The 25,907-nt window shown below is 47.1% G+C and overlaps 1 protein-coding gene and 2 long non-coding RNA genes across 6 annotated transcripts in view; 1 reads left to right on the forward strand and 2 right to left on the reverse strand.

Moving 5' to 3' along the window:
* Positions 1-25,907, forward strand: part of obsl1a (obscurin like cytoskeletal adaptor 1a) — a 62,417-nt gene that overhangs the window by 15,490 nt on the left and 21,020 nt on the right. For all 3 annotated transcript variants that reach the window (XM_030354976.1, XM_030354978.1, XM_030354977.1), the window contains 5 exons: positions 62-337; positions 784-1,059; positions 1,501-1,770; positions 24,779-25,045; positions 25,522-25,791. In XM_030354976.1, the coding sequence (XP_030210836.1) occupies positions 62-337; positions 784-1,059; positions 1,501-1,770; positions 24,779-25,045; positions 25,522-25,791 (1,359 nt within the window). The remainder of the gene's footprint in view (positions 1-61; positions 338-783; positions 1,060-1,500; positions 1,771-24,778; positions 25,046-25,521; positions 25,792-25,907) is intronic.
* On the reverse strand, positions 3,046-3,875 carry LOC115542653 (uncharacterized). Its single transcript, XR_003976592.1, has 3 exons — positions 3,761-3,875; positions 3,347-3,452; positions 3,046-3,232 (listed from the first exon to the last, which is right to left on the reverse strand). It is a non-coding gene; the product is annotated as an uncharacterized LOC115542653 (long non-coding RNA).
* On the reverse strand, positions 4,557-10,424 carry LOC115542654 (uncharacterized). Of its 2 annotated transcripts, XR_003976594.1 has the most exons (6): positions 10,314-10,424; positions 6,486-7,686; positions 5,201-5,325; positions 4,945-5,009; positions 4,708-4,773; positions 4,557-4,597 (listed from the first exon to the last, which is right to left on the reverse strand). It is a non-coding gene; the product is annotated as an uncharacterized LOC115542654 (long non-coding RNA). The 2 variants fall into 2 exon arrangements; XR_003976593.1 differs by lacking the exons at positions 6,486-7,686; positions 10,314-10,424 and having other exon boundaries at positions 5,201-5,621.

Genomic DNA, 25,907 nt, shown 5'->3' on the forward strand with positions numbered 1-25,907 from the left:
ATTTGTTTAAATATGAACTTTTCTGGCCTATCTCCTGACCTGAGTGATTCCCCGTCCCTAGAGGCCCCGGTGGGGATCCTGGATAAGGCGGAGATGAAGCGGGAGCTGAGGTTCACCGTCTCCGACGACATGGAGCTGGAATGCGAGCTCTCGCGGGCCGACGCCGTCACCAGCTGGTACAAAGATGGCCGCCGCGTGGAGGACGACGAGCGCTTCTGCCAGGAGGAGGAAGGGGCCTTCCGCTCGCTGGTGATCCTCTGCGCAGAGCTGGCCGACGGCGGGGAGTACGTCCTGGACGTTGTCGACGACACCGTCACCTTCCTGGTGACCGTGGAGGGTAAACCTGATCTATGTTCATAATCTTGATGTTCATTTTAATGTCACCAAACTTTACCTTCTTTCAGGTCACGTCAAAGTAAAAGTTATGTCAATTTCTCGGGGGGAAATTTATCTCTTCTTTTTCTTATTTTTTCTTTTCGTAAATCAACAACAAAGAACATGAGATTCAGCCTATAAATCGGATACAAATCGTTGCATTGTACAGTTCTTTGGATAATGAATTGTCAAAGCTATCATAGTTAGTTAAATATAATCTCTTCTGTTTGTTGATGAAACTGCAGAAATTTAATTTACGTTGCAAATTTGGAGTGGATAATTTAATCCGGAATGCTTATCATTAATAGTTTTGTGGTAATGTCGAAGCGTATAAAGAGCCATTGTTCAAATGATGAACATCTGACAAACCCCAAACTGACCTGGACCTCGTGTACCCCCCCCACCCAGAGCCGCGGGTCTCCATCGTGGGGAACTCGGACGTGGCCGACTACCAGGAGATGGTCTCCGGGGAGGACCTGATCCTGGCCTGCGAGGTGTCCCGGGCCAATGCGCCCGTCCAGTGGTACTGCAACGAGCGGCGGCTGACCGGCGATGACCACACCATCATCCAGACCTCCGGCACGCTGCGCAAGATCATCGTCTCCAACGTCCAGGCGGCTGACTCCGGGAAGTACGTGTGCGACGCCGTGGACGACAAGATGGTCAGCATCGTGCGGATCCAAGGTAGCCCCCGGAGTCAATCGCGTGCGTGGGTGGGTGCGTGCGTGCGTGCGTGCGTGCGTGCGTGCGTGCGTGCGTGCGTGCGTACTCACTCAGAAATGTTAGCATTTTGATCTCACGGTTGGAAGCTCTCATCCTCCTCTCATTCTCATCTTCAAACTGCTTATCCGGGGTCGGGTCGCAGGTTCGAAGCTGCATTGAGCAAACATTGGTTACACAAGCTAGAGCAGCTAGTTTTTTCGTTTGTTTCTGTGTGAGATTCCTTCCCTCCATTGTATTGTCATTTAACGTTCATTTAATGATTTTAAACGTGATTTCTTCTTTTGTAAAGTGCTATGAACGGCCTCGAGTTCAAAGGATGACGTAGAAATCTCCCTTCAAACCAACTGGTTAAACAAGCTTGACATGACCAAACTAAACGTGCTGCCTGTTCCTCCGGTGCAGAGCCTCCGGTCACCTTCGTGGACAAGAAGGAAGATATGGTGTTGACGGGCTACGAGGCCGAAAGCGTCTCCCTGACCGGGGTGGTCTCAAAGGAGACAGCCGCGGTGCGCTGGCTCCGGGACTGGACCAGCGTCGAGGGCGAGCGTTTTCACCACGCTGTGGACGGGAACACACGCACGCTGACCATCGAATCGCTGCGGCGCTCGGACGCCGGGGAGTACACCTGCGACGTTGGCTTGGACCAGATCCACTTCAGCCTACTGGTCAAAGGTAAGTCCTCCTCACAGACCAGATCCACTTCAGCCTGCTGGTCAAAGGTTGGTCCTCCTCACGGACCAGATCCACCTCAGCTTGCTGGTCAAAGGTAGGTCCTCCTCACCGACCAGATCCCCTTCAGCCTGCTGGTCAAAGGTAGGTCCTCCTCAAGGACCAGATCCACTTCAGCCGGCTGTTCAAAGGTAGGTCCTCCTCACGGACCAGATCCACCTCAGCCTGCTGGTAAAAGGTAGGTCCTTCTCACGGACCAGTTCAACTTCAGCTTGCTGGTCAAAGGTACGTCCTCCTCACGGACCAGATCCACTTCAGCCTGCTGGTCAAATGTAGGTCCTCCTCAAGGACCAGATCCACTTCAGCCGGCTGGTCAAAGGTAGGTCCCGGGGGCTCGCTAGCAGGACTGTTCATTATTTACCAGCATAGGGAGGAACCCGTTTGTTATGGTTGACTAGTTTATGGTGGTTTGTGATAGCTACTAGGGATGGGCACGAGTAGTAAATTCCAAACTCGAGTGATCGAAGGAATCCCTCGAGGGTCAATCGAGTACTCGTTTATCTATTATTTTATTTTTTTTACCCTAACGCTAACCCTAACGGCAATATTACCAACCCAACATGTAGCCTAATGCTTATTCTCAATCAGTCAGAGTCAGAGTTATCACCCAGATAGCAAAATTCAGTTGAATCAATGTTTAAATATGGTTTGGCAGAAATGTTGAAACTACGTTGAAGCCTGACATTGAAACGATGTTGAAAGTGTCCCCTCTACTTTTCGTTGAATCAACATTGGATCTTCAACCATATCGATATTGAATCAATGGTGATTCAACCATCATCTAAATGAGAATCAACGTTTAAATTTCAGTGGATTTAATGTTGAAATAATGTCACTTAATCAATAGTTAATCAACCATCATCTAAATGAGAATCTAAATTTAAATTTCAGTTGATTTTATGTTGAAATAATGTTACTTAATCAATGGTGAATCAACCATCATCTAAATGAGAATCTACATTTCAATTTCAGTTGATTTTATGTTGAACGAATGTTACTGAATCAATATTGGTTCAACCATTATCTAAAATGTATACTAAATATTAATTAATATTAATGAATGAGTATAATACATATATAACTATTACAATGAGTGATGGCCATTTTAGCTTGCAGAACAATCAACATCAACCTCCATTGAAATACACTCTATTTAGCAGTAAGACTATGCCGCCAACAATAGGACTAACTGTATAATAACAACAGACACATTTTGGATTCATTTAGATTTTAGTGATAAAAACATTTATTAGAAAAAACAAATTAAATAATCAAATTGTTGAAGGTACTGAAAGAATCTTTGGCTTGCCTTCACCACAAAAGATACCAACAAGAAAAGGCGAATTAGTGTAATCACATGTGTAATCACAGACCAACAAGGGCCATAGCCCATATGAAGAGGACACTGTGGGAGAGAAGCAGAGACAACATGTCAGCACTCATGATGAAAAGCTTTGCAGAGCAACTTATGCAACAGCTTTTTAGGAATATTAGGAATATCAAATTCATCTACATCTACTTTTTGTTGATGCCTCCTGCACGCCAAGGGGCGTAACGTAGCCAATGTTTCACAATGTCGCTGAAGGCCTGCTGTGTGAGTTTGCGGTCACACTGCCGAGAAGCAACTGAAAGACATGAATACAAAATGGTTGTTTAACGAATGAGAAGATACTCATTGCATCAGTTGGGTTTAAATAAGTTGTTGCCAGCTGAAAGATAATGTTCCATGCAGTAATCGCCCAATACCTTTTGCTCAGGTGGCCGGGCAGTATAAAAATAATAACCCAAAGTGCAATAGTGCTAATGCAGTTGAAATGTCAAAAGTCCAGTTACACTTACGATGTGTAGAGACCGAAAATGCTTTTGTTTGGCCTTGAATGCAGATTACTGTTACTGTGTCAAAACAGCACAAGGAATAGTTAGATAAACTCACCAAACATGCAGTCTTGCAGGGCTGTGTCTTTGAAGGGCTGCTTTGCATCCCTTCAGGTGTGTGTGCAGGTTTTTCCTGCCCAATTGAACTTGCAGGCCAGGCCGTTGGTCAAAACCGTTGCCGCAGGTGTGACATCTGTCTTTGCATGTTTAATTACTTCTAGAGGACACAAGCTTTCAGAAAATGTATGGTATGAAAGGTATATTGGCTTTCCCTAAATAGTAGAGACCAAAATGTAAAGTCTTTCTACTTGATTCACAAGGCAAATCCCGATAATGACTGGCGTTCTTTACATTATCCCTTACTTACCATTCTGATCAATGTTCAGCATGGTCAGACCTTTCAAAAAAAGTTGTTTTTGTTGGATTAAGGGGGGGGAGGTGGGGTGCGCGGTAAGGCCCAGTAAAGCCCGGTAAGGCCCCGCCTAATATGCAGAATGTCTCATTATGCAGCTCAGTTTATCAAACAAATTACCATCTTTTGTCGGACTGGCTCAGTTCCCAACAACGTTTCGGCCTCATTGAAGTCTTCTTCGTTGGTGATCGGCAGCTGGATGGGGAACATCTCTTGGCTTGTGGCTGGCCCTGGTCCACAAGATGGGGTCATTCTAGCCTCTGCCAATTCACCCTTGATGAACTGCACATCCCTTGACAGTTCATTGACAACCACCAGCACTTCGGCAAGCATTTTTGTCATCTTTTGGAGGGCAAAAACAAATTGTCAAACAAATTGTCATGAGATAAAAACGTGCAAAAAACTTCTGTGGTTACATAGCACAACATTTTCTAATAGACTTGCCTTTCAAAAGCTGCCCGTTGTCACCTTGCATGGTCACATCTATAAATACAAGTAATTTACAGTATGTTAATTAAATGCATTTCTGTACTATAAAGACCTACACAGAAATCCTTTCCGGTGGTATTACAACAAGACCAAATAACCATTACCGTTTTGTGCATATTGTGGGGCACGAAATGGGTTGTGCACGGAACCATATGGTGATATACTGGTACCTGCAAAAACAAAGATATTAATTGATATATTTGGAAGCATCAAAAAAACTTTGAGAGGGGGAGGTCATAACAAAAAAAATGAATTTTATGTCATGCTAATGTGTCAGTTTCATTGTGGAGTTCTGTGTCCACGGCTGTACTAAAAGTGTTGCTGGAAGTATGGCATCATACCCTCTCTCTGTGGGACCTGCAGCTGGTGGTACGGCCCAGCGCAGTGGCGGATGCTGCCATCGTTTCTGAATCACATAATAAGAAATGTAAAAGTCAGTGAATGAAATTATTTTACAAAAGACATACAGAGGCTTATGCGACTACTGACCATTATTTGAGAGCTTACCATGGTGAAATTGCTCACGTGCTGTTTGTTTTGCTGCACTGGCACCTGCAAACATATCTGCAAAAGGGGCATACAATTCATGTGACTTACCATTTCTTGCCAGTTGTGAGGACCATGCTGCTGGAACTCTCACATCAGGGGGGCGTGAAAGACGTGGTTTCTTCGGTTCACTTGATGGCTCATCAGAGTCCGAGTCCATATACAGTGGATTTTGCCTGAATAAAAATAAACAGTAAAGAAAATCAGTCCATTTTATATCAAGCCAAAGTCAAGATAAAATAATGCTGCTGTGACCTCCTTATTAATTATAATAAACAATAATAGATAACTGGTTTAGATAACTAAACCACACACGAGCGCGCAATTCAACCACTTGCTTCACGCTGGCACTCTGGGGAAGAGCCTGCTAGTTTACGCACACCCCTTGCGCATTTGTTTTCTCCACCACACGTGAGCCCGTCCCCGACCCTTGCAGTCTGCTGGTGTAGCTGTCAATCAAAGTATACATGCCCCGTTTTGATAGTGATCGCCTCATTGGCTTGTAATGCTTGTAAACAAGGAAGTATTGGTCTTACAGACATGTGTGAGGGCTCTATGTCACCGTGAGACCCTGGCGAACACAGGATTCCATGAATCAGACGACAATAGCAGAATTCAAACCCTGAATCGCAGTTTTCTACAAAAAAACATTGCAGCGTTTCGGTTTTCTATTTTTCGGCTGCTTTGTATAAGATGGCTTGTGCATATACACAATGTAATTAGACTAAAATAATATTGATATTCGATTTCGGCGGACTCTTATGAACTTTCAAGACCCAACATGAAGTATCAACGCATTGCTAAGGATATCCACAACGACGATAAAGTTAGAATGCACCAAGGGAGGAGGAGGTTGAGGGGTGCTATTTTGACCTAAGACACTAGGATATCTTTGATCTATATTCGCTAAACATATTTATTCCACCGTATGGTTGACATTGGATGACATTCCGGAGATTCTAAGCTTTCAAACGGTGTATGACATGACTATAACACTCAACTGTATGTTGCCGAAAATTGACCAAGCATGTTGGGGGAAGGGCTGGTGCAACAAAAACTTGCCCGCCGGCGGGATTTGAATTTTGAAACGATACGGAATGTTCCCCTCCTCGCGAGTTTCACACTCTGCTGGCACTTTTGCAACAATATCGTTGACTTGTTGTCACTACAGCAACTGTTTAAATAGTAGCTAGCGTTAGCTGCTAACTAGCTATATTCACATAAACCAATCATGGTCATTCCCTTACTGAGTGTTAACGTTTCCATTTGACGACAAAGTGCCCAAACAAACAGCATGTTTTTTTGTTTTGTTTTAAATAATTCTGTTAAAACTTACCTCGAGCAGGAGTTGGTATGAGGAAAGCATTCACTCAAAATGGCACTGGAGTTCTTCTGTAACGTAACGGTAACGGTAGCAGCTAGAAACTGATATGGACTGTTCCAAACAAGTGGCGAGATATGTTTTTGGTTTCTTATTTTTATTTGTTCTCTTAAAGGTTACACACATAACCTAAAATAAATGTTAAAAGAAACATCACAATCAATTGTCCACAGCATTATGTTTAATGAAAAATATATAATAATAAAGATATAATAATTAAAAATATATGAAACCCCTCATCTTAATGGTCTCACCTAGCAGTTCCCGCCACTCCTCCTGCGTCCCGCCTAATCGGTTTGACAACATTGATTAAACATTGATCTAATGTTTGCAATTCAACCATTAAATCCCACCATAATACAATGTTGATTCAATGACATTTTTTCAACTTTCAATTCTTCAGTGGTTGATTCACCATCACATTTTCAACCATCACCATAAATCAACCATTTCAATCAAAATTCCACGTTGAAATAACATCTTCTGCTATCTGGGCAGAGTCTATTCATTATTTATTAATATAACCTATTATTAATTATTACATTACTTATTAACGTTCAAAAGTAAACACATCCTTAACAATAACAAATAAATATGCGTCGAAAAAAGGCCAGTAACAATCGTCGAACAAAGGCCTGTAACGGTTTAAAAAAAACCGAAACATTATGCGAAAACCGAAATCAATTCTTTGTGAGAAAAACCAGCATATCGACGTGCTCTGGAGACAGACGAGATCGCATTCTGTTAACTATCAGTCCCGCGGCGGAGAACACTCGCTCCGCTGGCACGGAGGTGGCGGGGATAACCAGGTGCTGCTTTGCCAGAACGCTCAGTTTTTTGTACCGATCCCCGTTGGACTTCCACCACTCCATGGGGTTTTGATGTGGACGGATGCATGGCTCATTGAAATACGCTTCTAGCTCGTTGACATCGCTAGTATTTACGAAGTAGTCCTCCCCGAAGAGGGTGTCAGGTGCCTGTGAAGTGCTTTCGACGCTGCAGGCTCGTGCTTCACTGCTTTCCCCCATGTCATCTGGGCCTTGCAATGTAACCCCGTCATGCAGTTCCGAAAGCTTCTCTTGGGTGCGGAGGCAAAGTGCTGGATCCAAAAACCGAAGGTGTTTGTGTCTCGGGTCAAGCGCAGAAGCAAGGATTGCTGCGCGCGCGCACATACACACACACACTATTAATAAATGTAAATTTGTTTTAGTGGCAAAAAAAAAAACTTTTTAAAGAGCAAAGCAATAATAATAAATAGCCAGCGGCTTAATTAATTACCTTGCCTGATATTTTCTTCAAGCGGCCTTACACGGGTTCGGAGGGAGCCGACGACGGTTCTCTTGAAGTCCACTACAAGCTTAGATTCCCCTTCCATTGGCTCAAGATGCTTTTCAAGCAGGCTCTTCGCGACTGGGAGCACCATGGACAGAGACACAGTGCAGAGAGCTGCGGTCGCACATTTGAGGGACTTCAGTGATGGCAAGATCTCTTCAATGCTCTTCCACATTTCGTCCGCCAGCTCAAGGGTCCTCGCATCGGCCAGCTTCGTCACCGTCCTGTCCGAAAGCGCTGCTTGAAAAGCATCTTGAGCCAATGGAAGGGGAATCTAAGCTTGTAGTGGACTTCAAGAGAACCGTCGCCGGCTCCCTCCGAACCCGTGTAAGGCCGCTTGAAGAAAATGGTCACAGCCCATCTCTGCTCGTGCAGTCGCTCCATCATTTCAAATATTGAGTTCCAGCGTGTCCGGCAGTATTGGATCAATTTGTGTGTTTTGAGGTTTTGTAGCGCTTGCTTTATTTTTAAAGCATTAGATGCCACTGTGCTGTGGTGGAAGTGAGAAATCAACTTGCGGCACGCTGCGACCACACGGTTGATGTTCACATTTTTAAAGCCATTGTCACACTAAATTTGTACCGGCTGCCAAATTTGTACCGGCCGCGTCATCCATACGTAATCCATTCCAAACCTGCCTGTCAGCAGATGATCGCGTCGTCCGTTGCCGGGCAGGTTTCAAAAAACATTTGCGCTCATGTTGCCAAAGACGAAATAACATAATACAGTTAACGGATCGCTAGATAACACTTGTTTATACTTTATATTTGTATTGTATTTAATTGTTTGATCAAATTTAGCTAGTAAACTGAGTGTTTAAAGCGGGTCAAGGACGAAATAGCACAATACAGATAACGGATCACTAGATAGAAGGTTCGCGAATGTTCGTGAACCTTTCACTCATTCGACGCGATCGTCCGTTGCCAGGCAACGGACGAAGCGATCATCTGTTGCCAGGCAGATTTGGAGTGGATTACGTATGGATGACGCGCCCGGTACAAATTTGGCAGCCAGTACAAATTTAGTGTGACACCATCATTAATTGCTAACTGTAGCGTATGGGCGAAACAGGGAACTGATTCCCACTGGAGCAGCTGCTGGTTTGCCAGGACCATGTTGCGTGCATTCTCATGCACACATGCTCCGACTTTATCGTGAACTCCCCACTCCTCAGTGACAGCTCGGAGATGAGCAGCGATGTTCTCTACTGTGTGTCTCTCATCCGAGCTACGAGTCTCCAGCACCGCTGTCTTGTTGTACTTTGATAGCTCAATTTGGCTTGACATTATTTACATTCAACCTTATGATCTCCTATTTCAGAATTTTTTTTTGTTCTAACCACCATCTTTCAACTAGTTGAATTAAAATTATTCGTTGTGCGCACGGCACGCGCCAGTGGCGCTGTCACGCCAAATTTGTACCGGGTGCCAAATTTGTACCGGGCACGTCATCAGTTGTCCGTTGCCAGGCAACGGACAACTGATTACGTAAGGGTTGTCCGTTGCCGGGCAGGTATCAAAAAACATTTGCGCTCATGTTGCGCTAGATAACACTTGTTTTTACTTTATATTTGTATTGTATTTAATTGTTTAATCAAATTAAACACGCAGTTTACTACACGTTAAACACTCAGTTTACTAGCTAAATACGATTAAACAATTGAATACAATACAAATATAAAGTTAGCAACGCTAATAAATGTAATTTCTAAGTGTAAGTGTTATCTGTCTTGTCACGGTCAATGAACAAGTGCGAATGAACGAGCTTGAAGGTTCGCGAATGTTCGCGAACCTTTCACGTCGTTCGACGCGATCGTCCGTTGCCGACGCGATCATCTGTTGCCAGGCAGGTTTGGAATGGATTACGTATGGATGACGTGCCCGGTACAAATTTGGCACCCGGTACAAATTTGGCGTGACAGCGCCAAACAGAAAATTGATACATTTGTTTCAGAAAACTAACTTGAGTTTGTGTCCACCAACCGAGTTCATTTGTAATGAGTACTCGAGTAATCGATTCCTCACGCCCATCCCTAATAGCTACGGTCAGGGTCAATCTGAGACTGCTCAGTATTTACTAGCATTGGTGGAACCTTTCTCTGTTATGGTTTTGATCATTCATGATTATGCTGCCCTCGTAATGTGTTCCAGTTAAAACTAGACAGCTAGTTAACAGTATTTACAAAGAATTGGAATCCGGTACACAAGGCTTGCTTTTCTTGTTTCTTTATCGGATGTTAGTTTCTTCATAACTTTGTTTTTGTAGAACTGTAACAAATACAGAAATAAAAGCATATATACGTTTTGATGTCTTGCATCATTACTAACACACGGGAATCCGAGAGCTAGTATTGCTAACAGATACAGATTACATTTTACACTTTAACTCGATCAGAATCTTAACATAAAATCTGAACACAAACTCGTATGAAGTGATCTGATATTAACTTACAGACAAATCATTTCCATAGTTTTTTCCGTATTTGATAGTTTGCGGGAGTGATAGTACGGCGTGGTCTTTCTTTGTCGAGTGAATCAGGAAGAGAACCGGAAGTAGGTTCGCGGTTGTTTATAGCGTCGTCAATATCACAATTTGACCACAGGGTGGCAGTATTTAACAAACTAAGGAAAGAATACATTTCTTACGGAAGGCAGCACACTGATGGTCAATGTCGGAGGCCAGTATATGTCTCATAATGACATGCCAATGTTTGCCCTGGTGTTTGTTTTGATTATTTAGGTCAGGGTCAGTATAGGACTAAGAAAAATGAACCGTCTGCTTATTTCATTGATCTCCCTCTCTGCTCCTTTGAATAGGACATAAATGTTGGACACATTTTTGAGGCATCAAAAATGTGTCACTATTGGCCCAAATAAAAAAAGTAATTCAACAACACATTGCAATGGTTAAAAGAGACATATTATGGTGTTTTCCCAACAAGCAAACATAGTATTTGAGTTCCAGAAAACATGTTCTATTTTCATTTCGAAAATTCAAACTATGCACCTATCAGCGTGGGCACCGCCCACATTTCCCACGGTATCGTGTATATAGCGCGGTGAATACCGTCGCTCATCCTCCCTTTTCTTTCAGCACTTGTGCTTATCAGCGAGAAATTGAGAACTACTATTAAGAAGAAAATGAAGACTTAAACACGGATCTCCCGAGCCGGTGGCAGCGGCTCGGGCGAGGCCGCGGACAAACGGCCCCTTTTCAGGGCCACCTGAGAGCGCTCCTGGAGCTAGGTCCTTTTCAGGACTCCTATGCGCCTCCTGTCCCGCCTCCCTGGCACCGGGTGACGGGCACTTGGCGTGCTCTGTGTGCCTCGGCACCGACCACGCCGAGGCTGCTATGGCGGCCCCCGTCTCCTGTGTCGCCTGCCGGGAGCTGCCTGAAGAGGGGATCCTCTCCAGGCATCTCTTCTTTTCCCCTGCGGTGGACCTGACGTGATGGCATCATCGACGCCGACGACGACGCCTCCATGGACGGCGACTCGGCGTCCGGTTTTTCCCGCTCTCGGGTTACAACCGCCACCGTCGCGGGGAGATCATGGGTGAGGCGGCGGCCATCAAGGGTTTCCCATGCCGGCCCCGCCTCTCGCCCCCGTATCTGACGATATGCAGGGCGAGTGCTTTCGCACCCCGATCTGCTTCCCGGCGGGTTACCCCTTGTTCCCGCCTGTGCAGCACTGCTGCAGGTGGGGACCCTTCTACCCTGAAGTCTCCGGTAAGCAAGGGGGATCCCTCGCCTGGAGCCTCCACTGGCAGCGCTTCTCTGTCCGGGCGCCGGATGGCGCCCTAACGAAAAGCCGCTGCCCCCCGACCGCCTCCAGAAGCAGATTGTCGGCCTAACGGACGTTAGGCCGACGATCCGCGGCGGCGGTCAACAACATCGCCCTGCTCTCCTCTCCCATGGTCCCCTTGTTGGCTGACAGGGAGGCCTACGGCCCGGAGGAAGCCGCGAGATGGCTGGCGGTTTCCCGTTTTTTCCAGCGCCATCCTCCAGCTATGCCAGCCGTTAGCCGTTTCGGCCGGCCGGCATATGGCGTGGGCTACCATGATTCAAAGGGTCATATGGCTCTCCCACACTGCGGTGCAGGAACGAGAGCGGGCCAGCCTCGTCCAGGGTCCACTAGCGCCTGATGGCCTATTTGGTCCCCGGTTCTCCGAGGTGCTCGCGCACCAGCAGTCATTCCGTGAGAATTGTTTTTACAGCGGCTGGATCTGGTACGTCTCCTACGCTCGCTGAGCCTCCTCCCGTTCATGGGAAGCTCACACGCAGTGTGGAGGCAGTAGGGGCAGAGGAATATGGGTTATTCCTGGACGGTCTTCCTCAGCTGTCGGCTCGCCCTCTCTCCGACCGCTATGCGTGTTGGCAAGAGCGGTGCGTTCTGCCATCGTGGTTGGACACCACGTTGAGATGGGGCCATCCCATACAGTTCAAGCGTCGTCCCCCACCCTTTATGGGGTTGGTGGAGACCACGCTACGGGACCCGGCTGCGAGCAGGGCTCTGGCAGCAGAGGTGACACGTCTCTTGGTAAAGGGGGCCATCACTGTCTTTCCCCCCACGAGTCTCACCTAGGGTTTTATTCCCGCTACTTCCTGGTTTCCAAGAAGCCAGGGGAGAAGATACCTATTCTGGATCTTTGCGTGTTCAACAGATCCGTTGCAAAGAGGAAGTTCAGAATGCTCACTGTCGGATTGTTCCGGTGTGTGAGAGAGGGTTCACATCCCTGGATCTCAAGGATGATTACTTCCACGTCCCTGTTCGGCAGGCGCACAGGAAGTTTCTCCGCTTTGCCTTTATGGGATGGCATACGAGTACCAGTGTCTGCCGTTCGGCTATTCCCTGGCTCCGCGCACCTTCTCGAAGTGTGTGGAGACGGCGTTGGAACCGCTCAGGCGTCAGGAAAAGAGGATTCTCTTCTACCTAGATGACCTGCTTATTCTGAGCAACTCAGAAGAGACCGCGAGAAGGGACACCATGTTGGTGATAATAAACCATCTCGCCTTCCCGGGTGTAGCGACTAGTATCCAAACGAAGCAGTCGCTGAGAGGCTGAGTGTAGGGTGTAAGCTGATTGTCCGACGCGCTGTACTAAACAAAATATCCACTGAGATCCGAGATTCCGTTTACCGGTTTTTTATTGAAAAAAGTATGACAACTTATCATAACGTGTTCAAAGTATGAAGAATATCGATCACAGCGATCTAAGCAAAAACAGCGGTCAACAAAAAATACGACCTCCCAGTAACTCACCCTCTCTTTCCTAGTTACTTCCGCCCGCACCAGCGTGCCTGTGATTATATTAACTAGATGTTACCGCCCATATGATTGTAAACCAATTACTGTGATATCAAAATAAACAACAAAAGTTACGAAATATAACAACCAAAATAACCCAAATATAAACTACGAAATTATCTATTTCCATTAATAAACACCTTCATGGCTCCTACACACCAGCCCCTAATTATTAAGCTATCACCCAATAATTATACACAATACGAGTCATGAAATAATTAAAACTAAACAGTCCACATAATGAGATTACATTCCTTGTCTTGTTCCGTCCTCATGATCCTGTGAAAAGGTCAGTCAGTAGGGCCAGAGGTTACCAGCACATAGCCCTGTGATCTGTGTTCGCCACAGTCACTATCAGTCAAGTGTCAAAGTTAAGCTCGAGGTCTAGGTATTGTCATCCCTAACAGCCTCCCCTGATAAACAACTTGAAAGCATCTTTCTCTTGAATGTTTCCATATCCCTCTCCAATGAACGTCGTTGTTGTTCCATATCCAACGCAGATTGTGCAAGAGCCATATTCAATTGTCTCCTCTTCTGGTAGAGAGATAAGAGCCAAGTTTTAAATCTCAAGATCCAAGCTACAGACTTTCTCAGATGGATCCAAGAGCTGAAGTGGTGGATCATGCGAGTTACTGCATCAGCCTCCTCACTGGCCTGTACAGTATTCACTGTGGCTTCCTTCTTGACCTCAGGGTCATCTGCTGGGAGTCGATGAACATTCTCAGGGTTGACAGGCCACTCATTCTCAGGTTGAAGGAGAAAACGAGGCCCTGACACCCATGTTGCATCCTTGAGAAATGCATCGCCTTTAACACCCCTGGAGGCGACATCGGCTGGATTACTTGCCGTTCCAACATACCTCCACTGAGAGGGTTGTGAAGCCTTGCGAATTTCTGTGACTCTGTTGGCAACAAAGACTCTGAACCTGGATGTCTCATTCCTGATATATTTCAGCACCGAAGTACTGTCGGTCCAAAACACAGAGTCTTGAAGATGCATGTGCAGCTCTTTCTTCCACAAGATATCAATGCGACTGGCCATGGTGGCAGCGATGAGCTCCATTCGGGGGATGGTAGCAGGTTTCAATGTTGCCGCCCTTGCCTTTCCCATGACAAAAGCACTGTGCACCTGTGAGTGTGCATTTCGTGACAGCAGGTAAGTCACTGCTCCATAGCCATCCTCGCTTGCATCACAGAAATGATGTAATTGTGCCGTAGTCACTTCACCAAAGTCCAATGGTTTCAGACACCTCATGATGTTGCATATCTCCAAATGGAAAAGTTCATCCAGCCAACTTGTCCACTCCTGAGCCACGGTCTGGGGTATGACATCATCCCAGCCAAGTGCTCTCCTACACAGATCCCTTAAGATCTTCTTTGCGGACAAGACGACAGGACTCACGATACCAAGAGGATCATAGATGGAGCTAACTGTAGAGAGGATTCCTCTCCTAGTGAGTGGTCTGTCCTTAACAACAATCTTGAACTTAAAAGTATCAGACTGAATGCACCACTCCACACCAAGCACTCTCTCCACAGGTGGCAAATCCTGGTCCATGTTCAACATTTTCATGTCTTTAGCTCTGTGCTCTTCAGGTATTGCAGTTAGAACATCACGCCTGTTGCTTATCCACTTTGTGAGTCGGAAACCACCTTTAGCACAGATCGCGATGAGCTCATGATAAAGAGACACAGCTTTCTCCTCTGAAGCCACAGACACTAGGCAATCATCTACATAAAAGCTATGTAGGACCTTATCCATTGCTTCCTGGCTGAACTGTCCTTTGTTGTCCTCTGCACATTTCCTGAGGGCAAAATTGGCGCAGCTGGGAGAGGACGTTGCCCCAAAGAGATGCACCAGCATCCTGAAGTCCACATGATCTTGACTTAAATCTCCAGCAGGCCACCAGAGGAACCTCAATAAGTCAGCGTCCTCTGGTGGTACCCGGACCTGGTGAAACATTGCTTCGACGTCCGCCATGATAACCACTGGTTCTTTCCTGAACCTGCTCATCACTCCAATCAGCGAACTTGTAAGATCTGGGCCCTGTAAGAGTTGAGCATTAAGTGATGTTCCTTGGAAACTTGCTCCACAGTCAAAAACAACCCTGATCTTCTTCTTTGTAGGATGGTAAACACCTTGGTGCGGGATGTACCAAACCCTGCCATCACTACGTTCCAAATCCTCTTCAGGCACCCTTTCAGCATAGCCTTTGACAACAAGATCATTCATGAAGGCCTTGTAGTCAGCATGAAATGAGGAATCCTTCTGAAGCCTCTTCTTCAGGTGTAAGGCACGCTGCTCAATGATTTTCCTATTATTTGGCATACCAACGTCCTTATTCCTCAATGGCAGGTTGATCTGATAATGACCACTGACCTGCTTTGCTGAATTTGCAACCAGCTTCATGAACTTTTGTTCTTCTCTTGACATGCCTGGCCCTTCCTCCAAGCTGCATTCAGGGAAGTCTGTCTTAAACTGCTGCTGCCAAAGTTCGTCCAAAGTCACAACTGACACTCTGTTCACTGTTAACTCTGGCTGCTCACCGTCCACTGCATCATCATTGGCTTCTCTCAGCGGCCCATTCACCGTCCAGCCCAGCATTGTCCTGATTGCATAGGGTCCATCTCCAACACTGCGAATCACTTGCAAGGGTTCCAAGACTTTAGCGACATTTGTCCCAATCAACAGCTCAATCCCTGCATCAATCTCAGGCAAATGAACATGCTTCAAATAAGGCCATTTCTGAATATCACTCTGTTTTGGAATGTTTCCCTTGTGAACAGGCATGTGTGCTTGAGTGTAAGCCTTGGGCAGCTCACAGAAATGCTCCCCAGTCAAGCCAGCCACTTCCAGTCCTGGCACCATGTGGCTGCTCACCACTTTCTCTTGGCCCATCGTCCGTAGGAGAATGTGGACTTTCTTTCCTGCAATATTGAGTTTTTCTCTTAAAGCTTCTGTACAGAATACTGCAGTACTTCCTGGGTCCAAAAAAGCATAGGTAGTGACAATCTTACTGCCCTTCTTGGACTTAACTTGCACTGGAACTATAGGAAGTTTGCAGTCGTGATCACCAGCCCCTGTAAGCCCACTTGACATCAGAGCGCTGTCGACGGACACCTCTGATTTCCTCTCAGCTTGGTCTGAGTCTTTGTCCTTTTCTTTTTGAGGAATGTGAAGAACAGTTGGATGTTTGAGACCACACTTTGTACAGGTAATCCGTTTTCTGCAAACTTTGCTGATGTGTCCAATACACAAACAGCCAAAACAGACACTCTTCTCTCTTAAGAAGCCTATCTTCTCTTTGTGTGTCTTCTTCCCCAACTGTGGACACGCATTCAAAGCATGTCCTTCTCCACAACAGATGCATGTCCTCCTAGCAGACTCGATATGCTCTTTTCCTTTAGTTCCAGGCTGAGTTCTGTTTATCGTAGGGGCTACAGTGGTGGCAAAGCTGGTTCCCTTAATTGCAGAACGAGTTTGTGGATTAGCCTTGTTCACTCCTCTATTAGTCATCAGTGATGGTGCGTCCTGTATGTTTCCAAACACTGGGTCTGTTAGAATCCGTACTTGTCTCTCTATGAAGTTTGTGATGTCAATGAGTGTAGCTCTCCGACTGTGCCTTTCCTGTAGTTCACAGGCTGCAGAATGCCACTTGTCCCGGAATTTGTATGGCAATTTTTTTATGATGGTTAGCATGTTAGCCGGGATGTTCAATTCATGCAGATATTGCACCTCTTCCATGACGTTACAGCAACCTCTGAGAAAAAGGCTGTAATCTCGAAGAGCCTTTACATCCTCATTCTTGATTGACGGCCATGAAAGAGCTTTTTCCATATATGCGTATGAAATCCTTTGCTCATTTCCAAACTGCTCCTTTAATAACGCTTTTGCCTTAGCATATCCTCTCTCAGGCTCCATATGCTGGCAGCTTCCGATCAGTTCTTTGGAGTGACCCCTTGTGTGCTGTTCCAAGAAATACAGTCTGTCACTGTGATTTGCAGTGTTCCTCTCTACACCGTTCTCGAAGGCCTTCACAAATGCATGATATTTTAATGGATCACCATCAAAAATTGGTATCTCCCTCTTAGGCAAAGATGAAAGGCATTGCTGCTGTACCAACAGTGATGTTATTTCATTTTGTTTGCTCATAATGCCAAACATATTGCTTTGATCTTCATTTGGACCAATATTTACATTTAAGGCATTTCCATCTTGCATTGGCATCCCTTCTTGAGTACTGTGATTCACTGCATATAGGTTGGATTCATATGAATGAATTAACTGAGATGGATTTTTCTCCTTAGGTCTTGATCCTGCATCCAGATGAATATAGTTGTATTCATGTTGTGAGCTTTGTGGTGCAAATGACTTTGCTTTCGCACTGAGGGTCTGTGTTTTTCCTTGTCCTTTTTCCAGATAGGAGTTCATTCCATCTGAGCGCTTTGACACAGAGGTTTTCCCACTTAAGATGCTCCGAGACTTGAGCACATTCAGTCTAGCCATGTTTGCTGCAATTTCCTCATCAAATTTAAGTTGCTCCTTCTTTTTACGTATCCGCTCCTCCTCCTCTTCCAGTTCATGTTTGTCTTTTAATAATTTTTGTCTCATCCTTAAAGCTGCCAAGTCAGCCTCTGCTCTGAGACGTGCAGAAGCAATACTGGAAGCAACAGACTCTCTTCCTGTAGCAGAGTTTTGTGATTTAGACGCTCTGCTTCCCACATTTGACACACTGTCATTTGGTTTTACGTTGTCTTGCAGATCATCTGTATTAATTATGGAAGCAGCCTGTACCTGTGTTTCTTCAGGTGCTGGAAGAAATACCTGTTCATTAATTTCACCAGAATCTTGATCATGTAACACAAGTAGTTTCTCTGGTTCATTCAACCACTGCTCAACGTCTCTTTGAAATGTGTTGCTGTAGCCCATAATACTAGAAAACCATTCATTATGTTTCCTCTGTTCCTCCTCAGGGAGTAAAGGAATCAGCATGTTATGTGACTTGGTGGCATTTCCACACTGTTCAGTTAAACTCTCCAAAAGAGATTGTACCAGTGAAACATTTTCCTTTTTCTTCATGAATGATTTAATTTGTGGTATGAACCTTTTAATTTTATTCACACTTATTTTCCTTTCACTTTGAAGCTTTTCAATTTTGCTGTACAAAGCCTTTGCAGTGAGCTTAGAATGCCTTTTCCCACTCTCCATTTCAGAACTTGAAGCAACAACACTCTTTTGACTCATTTTCTTCTTTCCAGTTCCTTTAATACATTTGTGCATCCAGACACGTCAACAGATTCAAAAAAACGTCTCGCACATGAGCAGAGCAGGGGCAATTTCAAAGAGACAGGGGGAGATTCGTCATCTGACGGATCCACACAATCATTGACGCGATCGGTATGACCAACTCTCACAAACCGGTGTTCATTCACCAAAATGTCCCCAATGGACGAGCATCAGCATACGGTTATGCAATCCGCATTCCTTCCAATTAGTACACAGCGTAATGCGCACACCAGCAAGCCTACCTCATGGCTCTTGAGTGCGTCTCCCGAGGTTGTAGCCTAATGATTCAAAGTCAGTGTCTCCCTCCTTCTTTTATCTCCGATGATCCTTTTTCCCTTTGATCCTTGATCCGTCCGGAGTTGCTTTCCTAATGCCGTTTTTTGTTGACAAAATGTAGCGACTAGTACTATCCAAACGAAGCAGTCGCTGAGAGGCTGAGTGTAGGGTGTAAGCTGATTGTCCGACGCGCTGTACTAAACAAAATATCCACTGAGATCCGAGATTCCGTTTACCGTTTTTTTATTGAAAAAAGTATGACAACTTATCATAACGTGTTCAAAGTATGAAGAATATCGATCGCAGCGATCTAAGCAAAAACAGCGGTCAACAAAAAATACGACCTCCCAGTAACTCACCCTCTCTTTCCTAGTTACTTCCGCCCGCACCAGCGTGCCTGTGATTATATTAACTAGATGTTACCGCCCATATGATCGTAAACCAATTACTGTGATATCAAAATAAACAACAAAAGTTACGAAATATAACAACCAAAATAACCCAAATATAAACTACGAAATTATATATTTCCATTAATAAACACCTTCATGGCTCCTACACTGGGTTTTGCCATCAACTGGGAGAAGAGCTCCCCGCTCCCCAGCCGGCAGACAGTCTACTTGGGGCTTTGCCTAGACTCAGCCACCATGACTGCGATGCTTTCGCCTCCTCGGCGAGACGCCATCCTGTCGTGTCGACGCTCTCTCGTTTTCGCGTTCGCAGAGACGTGACCGCACTGTCCACCATGCGCCTGTTAGGGCTGATGGCAGCTGCCCACCCCGTGGTCCCCCTGGGTCTGCTTTTTATGCGCAGACTCCAGCGGTGGTTTGCTCGCCAACGGTTAGACTCCAGGCGACACAAGCTCAGGGTGCTCCTCGTTTCCCGTTCGGTGTCGCCAGACCTGGAATATTGGAAAAGACCCTCCGCCCTTCTCAGGGGTGTTCCCCTGGGCAGGGTGGCGTCCTACGTAGTGGTCTTCACGGACGCCTCATTGACGGGTTGGGGAGGAACGTGCCTCTCTTACTCGGTCGGGGACGAGTGGCGCACGCCCCCTACAGCACACTTAAATGTGTTGGAGCTCGACGCTGTGAGGAAAATGCTGTTGCATTTCTTTCACCTGGTGCGCGGCCGCTCCCCTGCTCTCCACCGAAAGGCGGTCGAGCTCTGGCTTTGGGCTCATCAGTATCTCCTCAGTCTGAGAGCCCTGCATATCGCGGGCGCTCAGAACTTTGGGGCGGACCTCATGTCTCGAGGCGGTCCCCGCCGAGACGAGTGGCGGTTACATCCCGACATTGTCAGACTGATCTGGCAGAAGTTCGGGACAGCACAGGTGGACCTCTTCGCGTCCAGGGAGAACACGCACTGCAGGTGGTGGTTCTCCCTCAGCCCTCGGGATCTTCCCCCGTTGGGGGTAGATGCGTTGGCACACACACCTTGGCCGCGGGCTCTCTTGTATGCGTTTCCCCCGCTCCAGCTGATCCTTCCTCTTCTGGAACGGGTCAGACAGGAGAGTCTGTCCCTGATATTAGTGGCCCTTGAGAACCGTTCAGCTCTGTGATTTCCAGAGCTGGCCGCGCTCTCGCGGTCAGCGCCGTGGCCAGTACCGTTCAGGCGGATGCGCTCTCACAGGCCCACGGGACGGTGCACCACCCGCCCGATGTCTCGGGACGGCTGTTGGTTTGGCTCCTGAGAGGTTGATTCTGCAGGGCAAAGGTTTGCCTGAGACGGTTATCAACACTATTCAGAGTGCTCGTGCGCCTTCTACTTCTTCCCTCTATGCGGCGAAGTGGTGCGCCTTTCTCTAATTGGTGTGAGAGGAACCACGCTGTCCCATCTCAATGCGAGGTGGGAAGCGTGCTTTCGTTTCTGCAAAACTTATTGAAAAAAGGTTTGGCCTTCTCCACTATCAAGGTCTATGCGGCAGCCGTTTCGGCTGGCCATGCAGGCTGTGATGGTGGACCGATCTTCAGCCATCCACTGGTCAAGAGATTCTTGCGTGGGGCTAGACGGGTTAGGCCTGTTTTCACGCGTGCTTACACCACGCTGGGATCCCCCCACCGTGTTGCGCGGATTGTCCAGGGATCCTTTCGAGCCTCTTTCTCAGGCCCCCTTAGATGCCTTGTCATTTAAGACGGCACTCTTGTTGGCCTTGGTTTCTGCCAAGCGGGCCGGTGAGCTAACCGCTCTGTCTGTCAGCCCGAGTTGCTTGTTGCTAAACGAGGACAGCTCCTTTGCGTTGCTCAGACCTAATCCTGCGTTCCTCCCGAAGAACATTAATAGTTATTTTCGGTCGAGGGATATTGTGCTTAAGGCTTTTCACCCCCCGCCTCATTCTGAGGAGGCGGAGGCGGAGTTGCATCTCCTATGCCCGGTTCGGGCGTTGGCTATGTACGTGAATCGCTCGGCCGCGTTCCGCTCCACACAACAGTTGTTTGTGTGTTATAGCGACGCTAGCAGGGGCCGCGCTCTTTCTAAGCAGCGGTTTTCTCGCTGGGTATGTGAGGGTGTTTGCTTAGCCTACTCTCGGCAGGTCTTGGCGCCACCGTTGGGCGTTAAAGCTCACTCCACACGGAGCGTGGCCGCTTCAACGGCTCTACTCAAGGGCGTTTCGGTGGAAGACATCTGCGTCTTGGTCTTCCCCCGGCCCCTTTGTCCGTTTGTACATGACATGTCCAGGGGCTCCCTCTGCAACTCTGTGCTAGAGTCCGGGACCCCTTTTATGGCTTAAGAATATAGACATGTTCTTTAAAGCGGCGTGGTTGGATTTCCTCTCGCCGGCTGGCGAGTTGGACTTGATTACCAGTCTCACTCTCCCACCTTTTTTCAAATGAAAAACAGGCTAGGGAGGTTTTTCTATTGGCTCGCCAATTGTCAGGTGGCTTTGTTTGCCAGTGTGGCACTCCCGCCGTTTTTTCTTCTAAAAACGGCCGAGAGAGTCCCCTTATTGGAGAGCCGGATTCTGTGGCTCCGCCCCCGGTAGTAGCGGACCTAATGGAAACCGTGTTGCTCTGGTTTTTCTTTTCCTTTTCATGGGTTCCATGAAGCACGGATTAGAGCCGGAGTCTTTACAGACTCACTTTTTTCTCCCTTGATGGAGATTGAGGAATTAGTTTTTCATTAAGCTGTTGTGTTTTACACTTCCTTGGCTTTTTTGAGTCTTAATGTGTTCTGGTGACTTAGGTCGTTTTGACTGGGGTCCAGCAGGAGTACATTGATCGGGCTCCGCTCGCAGCTTCACCTTAGCCCATAAGGCGAAGCCTAGACGGCGTAGCCTACATGAAATAGAATGATAGTTATGTTATTATAACTCTAGTTCTATGATTGTAGGCGTAGCCGTCTAGTTTCCCACCTGCTGTACCCTCCAAATGCTGAAAGAAAAGCGTGAAGGATGAGCGACGGTATTCACCGCGCTATATACACGATACCGTGGGAAATGTGGGCGGTGCCCACGCTGATAGGTGCATAGTTTGAATTTTCAGCGCGCGCAAGCGCGCGCACGGGACAAGCCCATAAGGCGAAGCCTAGACGGCTACGCCTACAATCATAGAACTAGAGTTATAATAACATAACTATCGTTTTTGAAGCTGTTTGCTGGAAATAGCCTACCGCTATTCCCCTCTGTTTCAGTCCCTTCAGAATGTGCTGTTTCTGGTGTCTGTAGCTTTAATGTAAATGATCTGCTGCCCATTGACCAATGAGCTGTCAGACTGAACCACAGCATGGAGGAGAAGGAGAGACGTCAGACGCAGTCATAAAGACTGCGTCTGACGTCTCTGGTACTTTCACAACAAGTAAAGACTCGTAGTGGGGGATATCTCGGCCATGGATGAGAAGAATTGGGGGAAAGGAACTTTGGCCTTGACTCTGAAGTCCATGAACCGCGACATGGAGGAGAAAGGGATTGTACTCCGGAAGCTGAGCTGCCGGACTGCCGCCGAGCTCCCCGCGCCGGAGTTGCCCCGCGCCGGAGCTGCCCCGCACCGGATCCGCCGTCGAAGCCGTCCGGCCGCCGCCGAAGCTTTGGCGGCAGTCCGGCAGCTCCGGCGGGTGTACTCCGGGAGCTGGCGGGGGTAGCTTGGCGGCAGTCCGGCAGCTCAGCTCCGGGATTACAATCCCTTTCTCCTCCATGTCTCCTCCTCCGGCGGGGGGAGCTCGGCGGCAGTCCATCAGAGAAAGGGATTGCACTCCCGGAGCTGAGCTGCCGGGCTTCCCCCGAGTTCCCCCCGCCGGAGCTGCTCGTCAGCTGGTCCACAAAATCTTAGCTATGCTCTGATTGGAGGGGAGTGGGGAAGTGGGAGGTAATATTCAACTGTGCCTCCTTCCTACGTAGGAGGGGGCGCCGAGGCAGATTTCCCTTTCGTAAACGGTCGTTGCCATCTGAAAGGGTCGATGCCATTCAACGTCGCTCCTGACGTCACGACGCAAGGTCGGTCCTGTTATTATTATGAAAAAATGCCGGAACATAGCGGTGCAAATGACTCTGCAGGTGCAAAAAGAAAATCCATTAAAAAGCCGACAGGATGGAATACATTTTTCCAGGCAGTTGCGGTATAATTTAGCATTATATTGTATTATTATATGTATTATTGTATGTATTATATTATATTTAAGCAATAAGCCCCGAGAGGCCGTGCTGTGTAGGCTAATCGAACAGCTAAGGGGATTTATTATACAGTACAAAGCACAGACTCGAGTGGCTTATTGCATTTCTTAAACGGTTACTACGTTGATCTAGCAAGATTTCATTAAACAAAGGCACAGCAACGAAAAATGTAACGATCTATTCATAGATAATCATTCTTCCGCCAAGAAATATATTCCCTCCATATGAATGGTTGCCATGTAACACCGTTTGCCATTGCTATGTTTAACAGTCCGATGTCATAAAAGAGCTTGGAAACGGGGGAAATGAAGCAGACATTGGACACGTTTCCAAAGTGACTGGGAGAATGTGGAAAAACTTGCCCTCGGAAGTACGCAAGGTTCTGTAAGCACTAGCTGCTACCATAATTTCTTAATAAATAATGAAATGGACACAAGTATAAGCTTATTGTCACATGCATTAGGCAGCCGTGGCCTAATGTTTAAGGTGGACTTAACATCAGAGGGTTGTAAGTGGATAAAAGCGTCAGCTAAGTGTAATGTAATAATAATAATAATAATAATAGATTCACAAGTAAGATATTAAGTACATTGATGTTGGTGTATGTATGTGTCTTGAGAGAGAAATTCAGTATTGTAGAAAAGGCAACAAATGCAAAGGCAAACCTTGATTTTTGATATATATATTTATAGGATTGGAAAGACAAAGCCCAACAAGAGCGGGAGGACAGGGACACAGGGTTGGCAGAGCCAAATAAATGCCCCAATTATGCAGCGATCCATTCGTTGACATGTTCCTTTTTTAGTTCAGTGACAACGTGGGCTTTCCATTTATGATCTGTGCCGCTGACGGACTTTACTTCGTAAAAACAATCTTCTGGTAGTGACGCAAGAACATAATTATCGTTAATCGTTGTTGTATTGTACGAATATTTTGTATTTATATCTTGAATTGCCGACTCTATAAGTTCTTTCATTCCGTTTATGTCTGCCATCATAGCCAGTCTTTGTGTCATCCTGCTGTGATGTACGCGGTGTGTTTTGACGCAATACGTCATAGTCGGGCATCGACCCTTTCAGATGGCAACGACCGTATACGAAAGGGAAATCCGCGGCGCCGAGACGGACTCGCTCGTTTGGTAACGGGGTAGGCGGGGTACTTTCAGATATGCATATCTCACTCAGACTTTTTTCGTTTGTATTCATGTGGGAGCACCAGAGACCCAAAACAAAACCCCAAATCCCAGGAAAAACATTGTATTCATAATATGCCCCCTCTAAAGACGTGAGACCTTGAGACCTAACCGATTTAAGAGATTTTACTAAAAAAAGTAAAACAAGCACAAACACAAAGCCAGTATCTGTATATCTGTATATAGACACAGTCCAGACCCTCGGGTCTCTCCCCACTCCCTGACCGACGGACCCTGACCCCTTTTCCTCCCCAGGAATGAGGATCAAGTTCCTGACACCGCTGCGAGATACGGTGGCGCATGCTGACGGCATGATCACCCTGCGCTGCGAGGTGTGCCGGCCCAAGGCCGACGTCCAGTGGCTAAGGAACGGCGTGGAGGTGGTGCCGGGCCGGCGGTTTTCCGTGCGGGCCGACGGGGTGGAGCGCAGCCTGACCATCCACCGGCTCACCGCCGAGGACGCCGGGGAGTACGTTTGCGAGTCCCTGGACGACCGCACCGTCGCTACGCTCACCGTGGAAAGTAAGCAGCGGTCAGAGTCTGATGGAGGGGTTCCCCTAGAGCTGAGGAGCCCTGATCCCTGCCCGTCTTGGATGAAGGGGGGTCCCACTGAGGCTCCTACTAGGGTAGTGGGGAAGGGTTTTAATCCATTGTGTGCAACTTTCCCGTTTAATTAGTATGATTTGATTTAGTTGACGTTGTGGGCCACCAGATGTTAATGGTTGTTTGGATGAACGTTGAACCAGGTGAAGTCAGGGTGTTAATATCTTCTAACAGACGTGGAACACTTTCAGAAACCAAGATATGTGGTTGAGTGCTTCTCCCTGGGGGTTGTTTAATGTTGCATAGTTAGTGGAACACATTACTTTTTTGTACTCGACCAATAACATTCAGCTCCCTTCTGATCCGCCTCCTCCATGTCCTCCCCCTCCTCCCCCTCCAACTCCTCCTCCCCCTCCAACTCCTCCTCCCCCTCCCTCTCCTCCTCCTCCTCCCAGTGCCGCGGGTGGTGGAGTTCCTCACGGAGCTCCACAACACCACAGTGCTGGAGGGCGAGGACGCCACCTTCAAGTGCGTGGTGTCCCCTGAGGACGTGCAGCTGGTCTGGCTCATGGACAACGAGGCCATCGCCGCCGGCGACCGCTTCCAGGCCAGCAGCAACGGCCTTTGCCACACCCTGGTGATCAAGAAGTGCCAGATCCTGGACAACTCGCGCATCACGGCGGAGGCAGAGGGTGTGATGAGCAGGTCCAGCCTCAAAGTGCAGGGTGAGGGGGCCGGGGGGATGGACGGTTGGGGAGGAGCCACGTTCGCTGTGTTTGGTTCAGAATTTAACTTGGGCTGAATCAGTGCTGTATTAGTGCTGAATCAGTGCTGAATTAGT

Source organism: Gadus morhua, chromosome 4 (genome assembly GCF_902167405.1).
Source record: "Gadus morhua chromosome 4, gadMor3.0, whole genome shotgun sequence".
Taxonomy (NCBI): Eukaryota; Metazoa; Chordata; class Actinopteri; order Gadiformes; family Gadidae; genus Gadus; species Gadus morhua.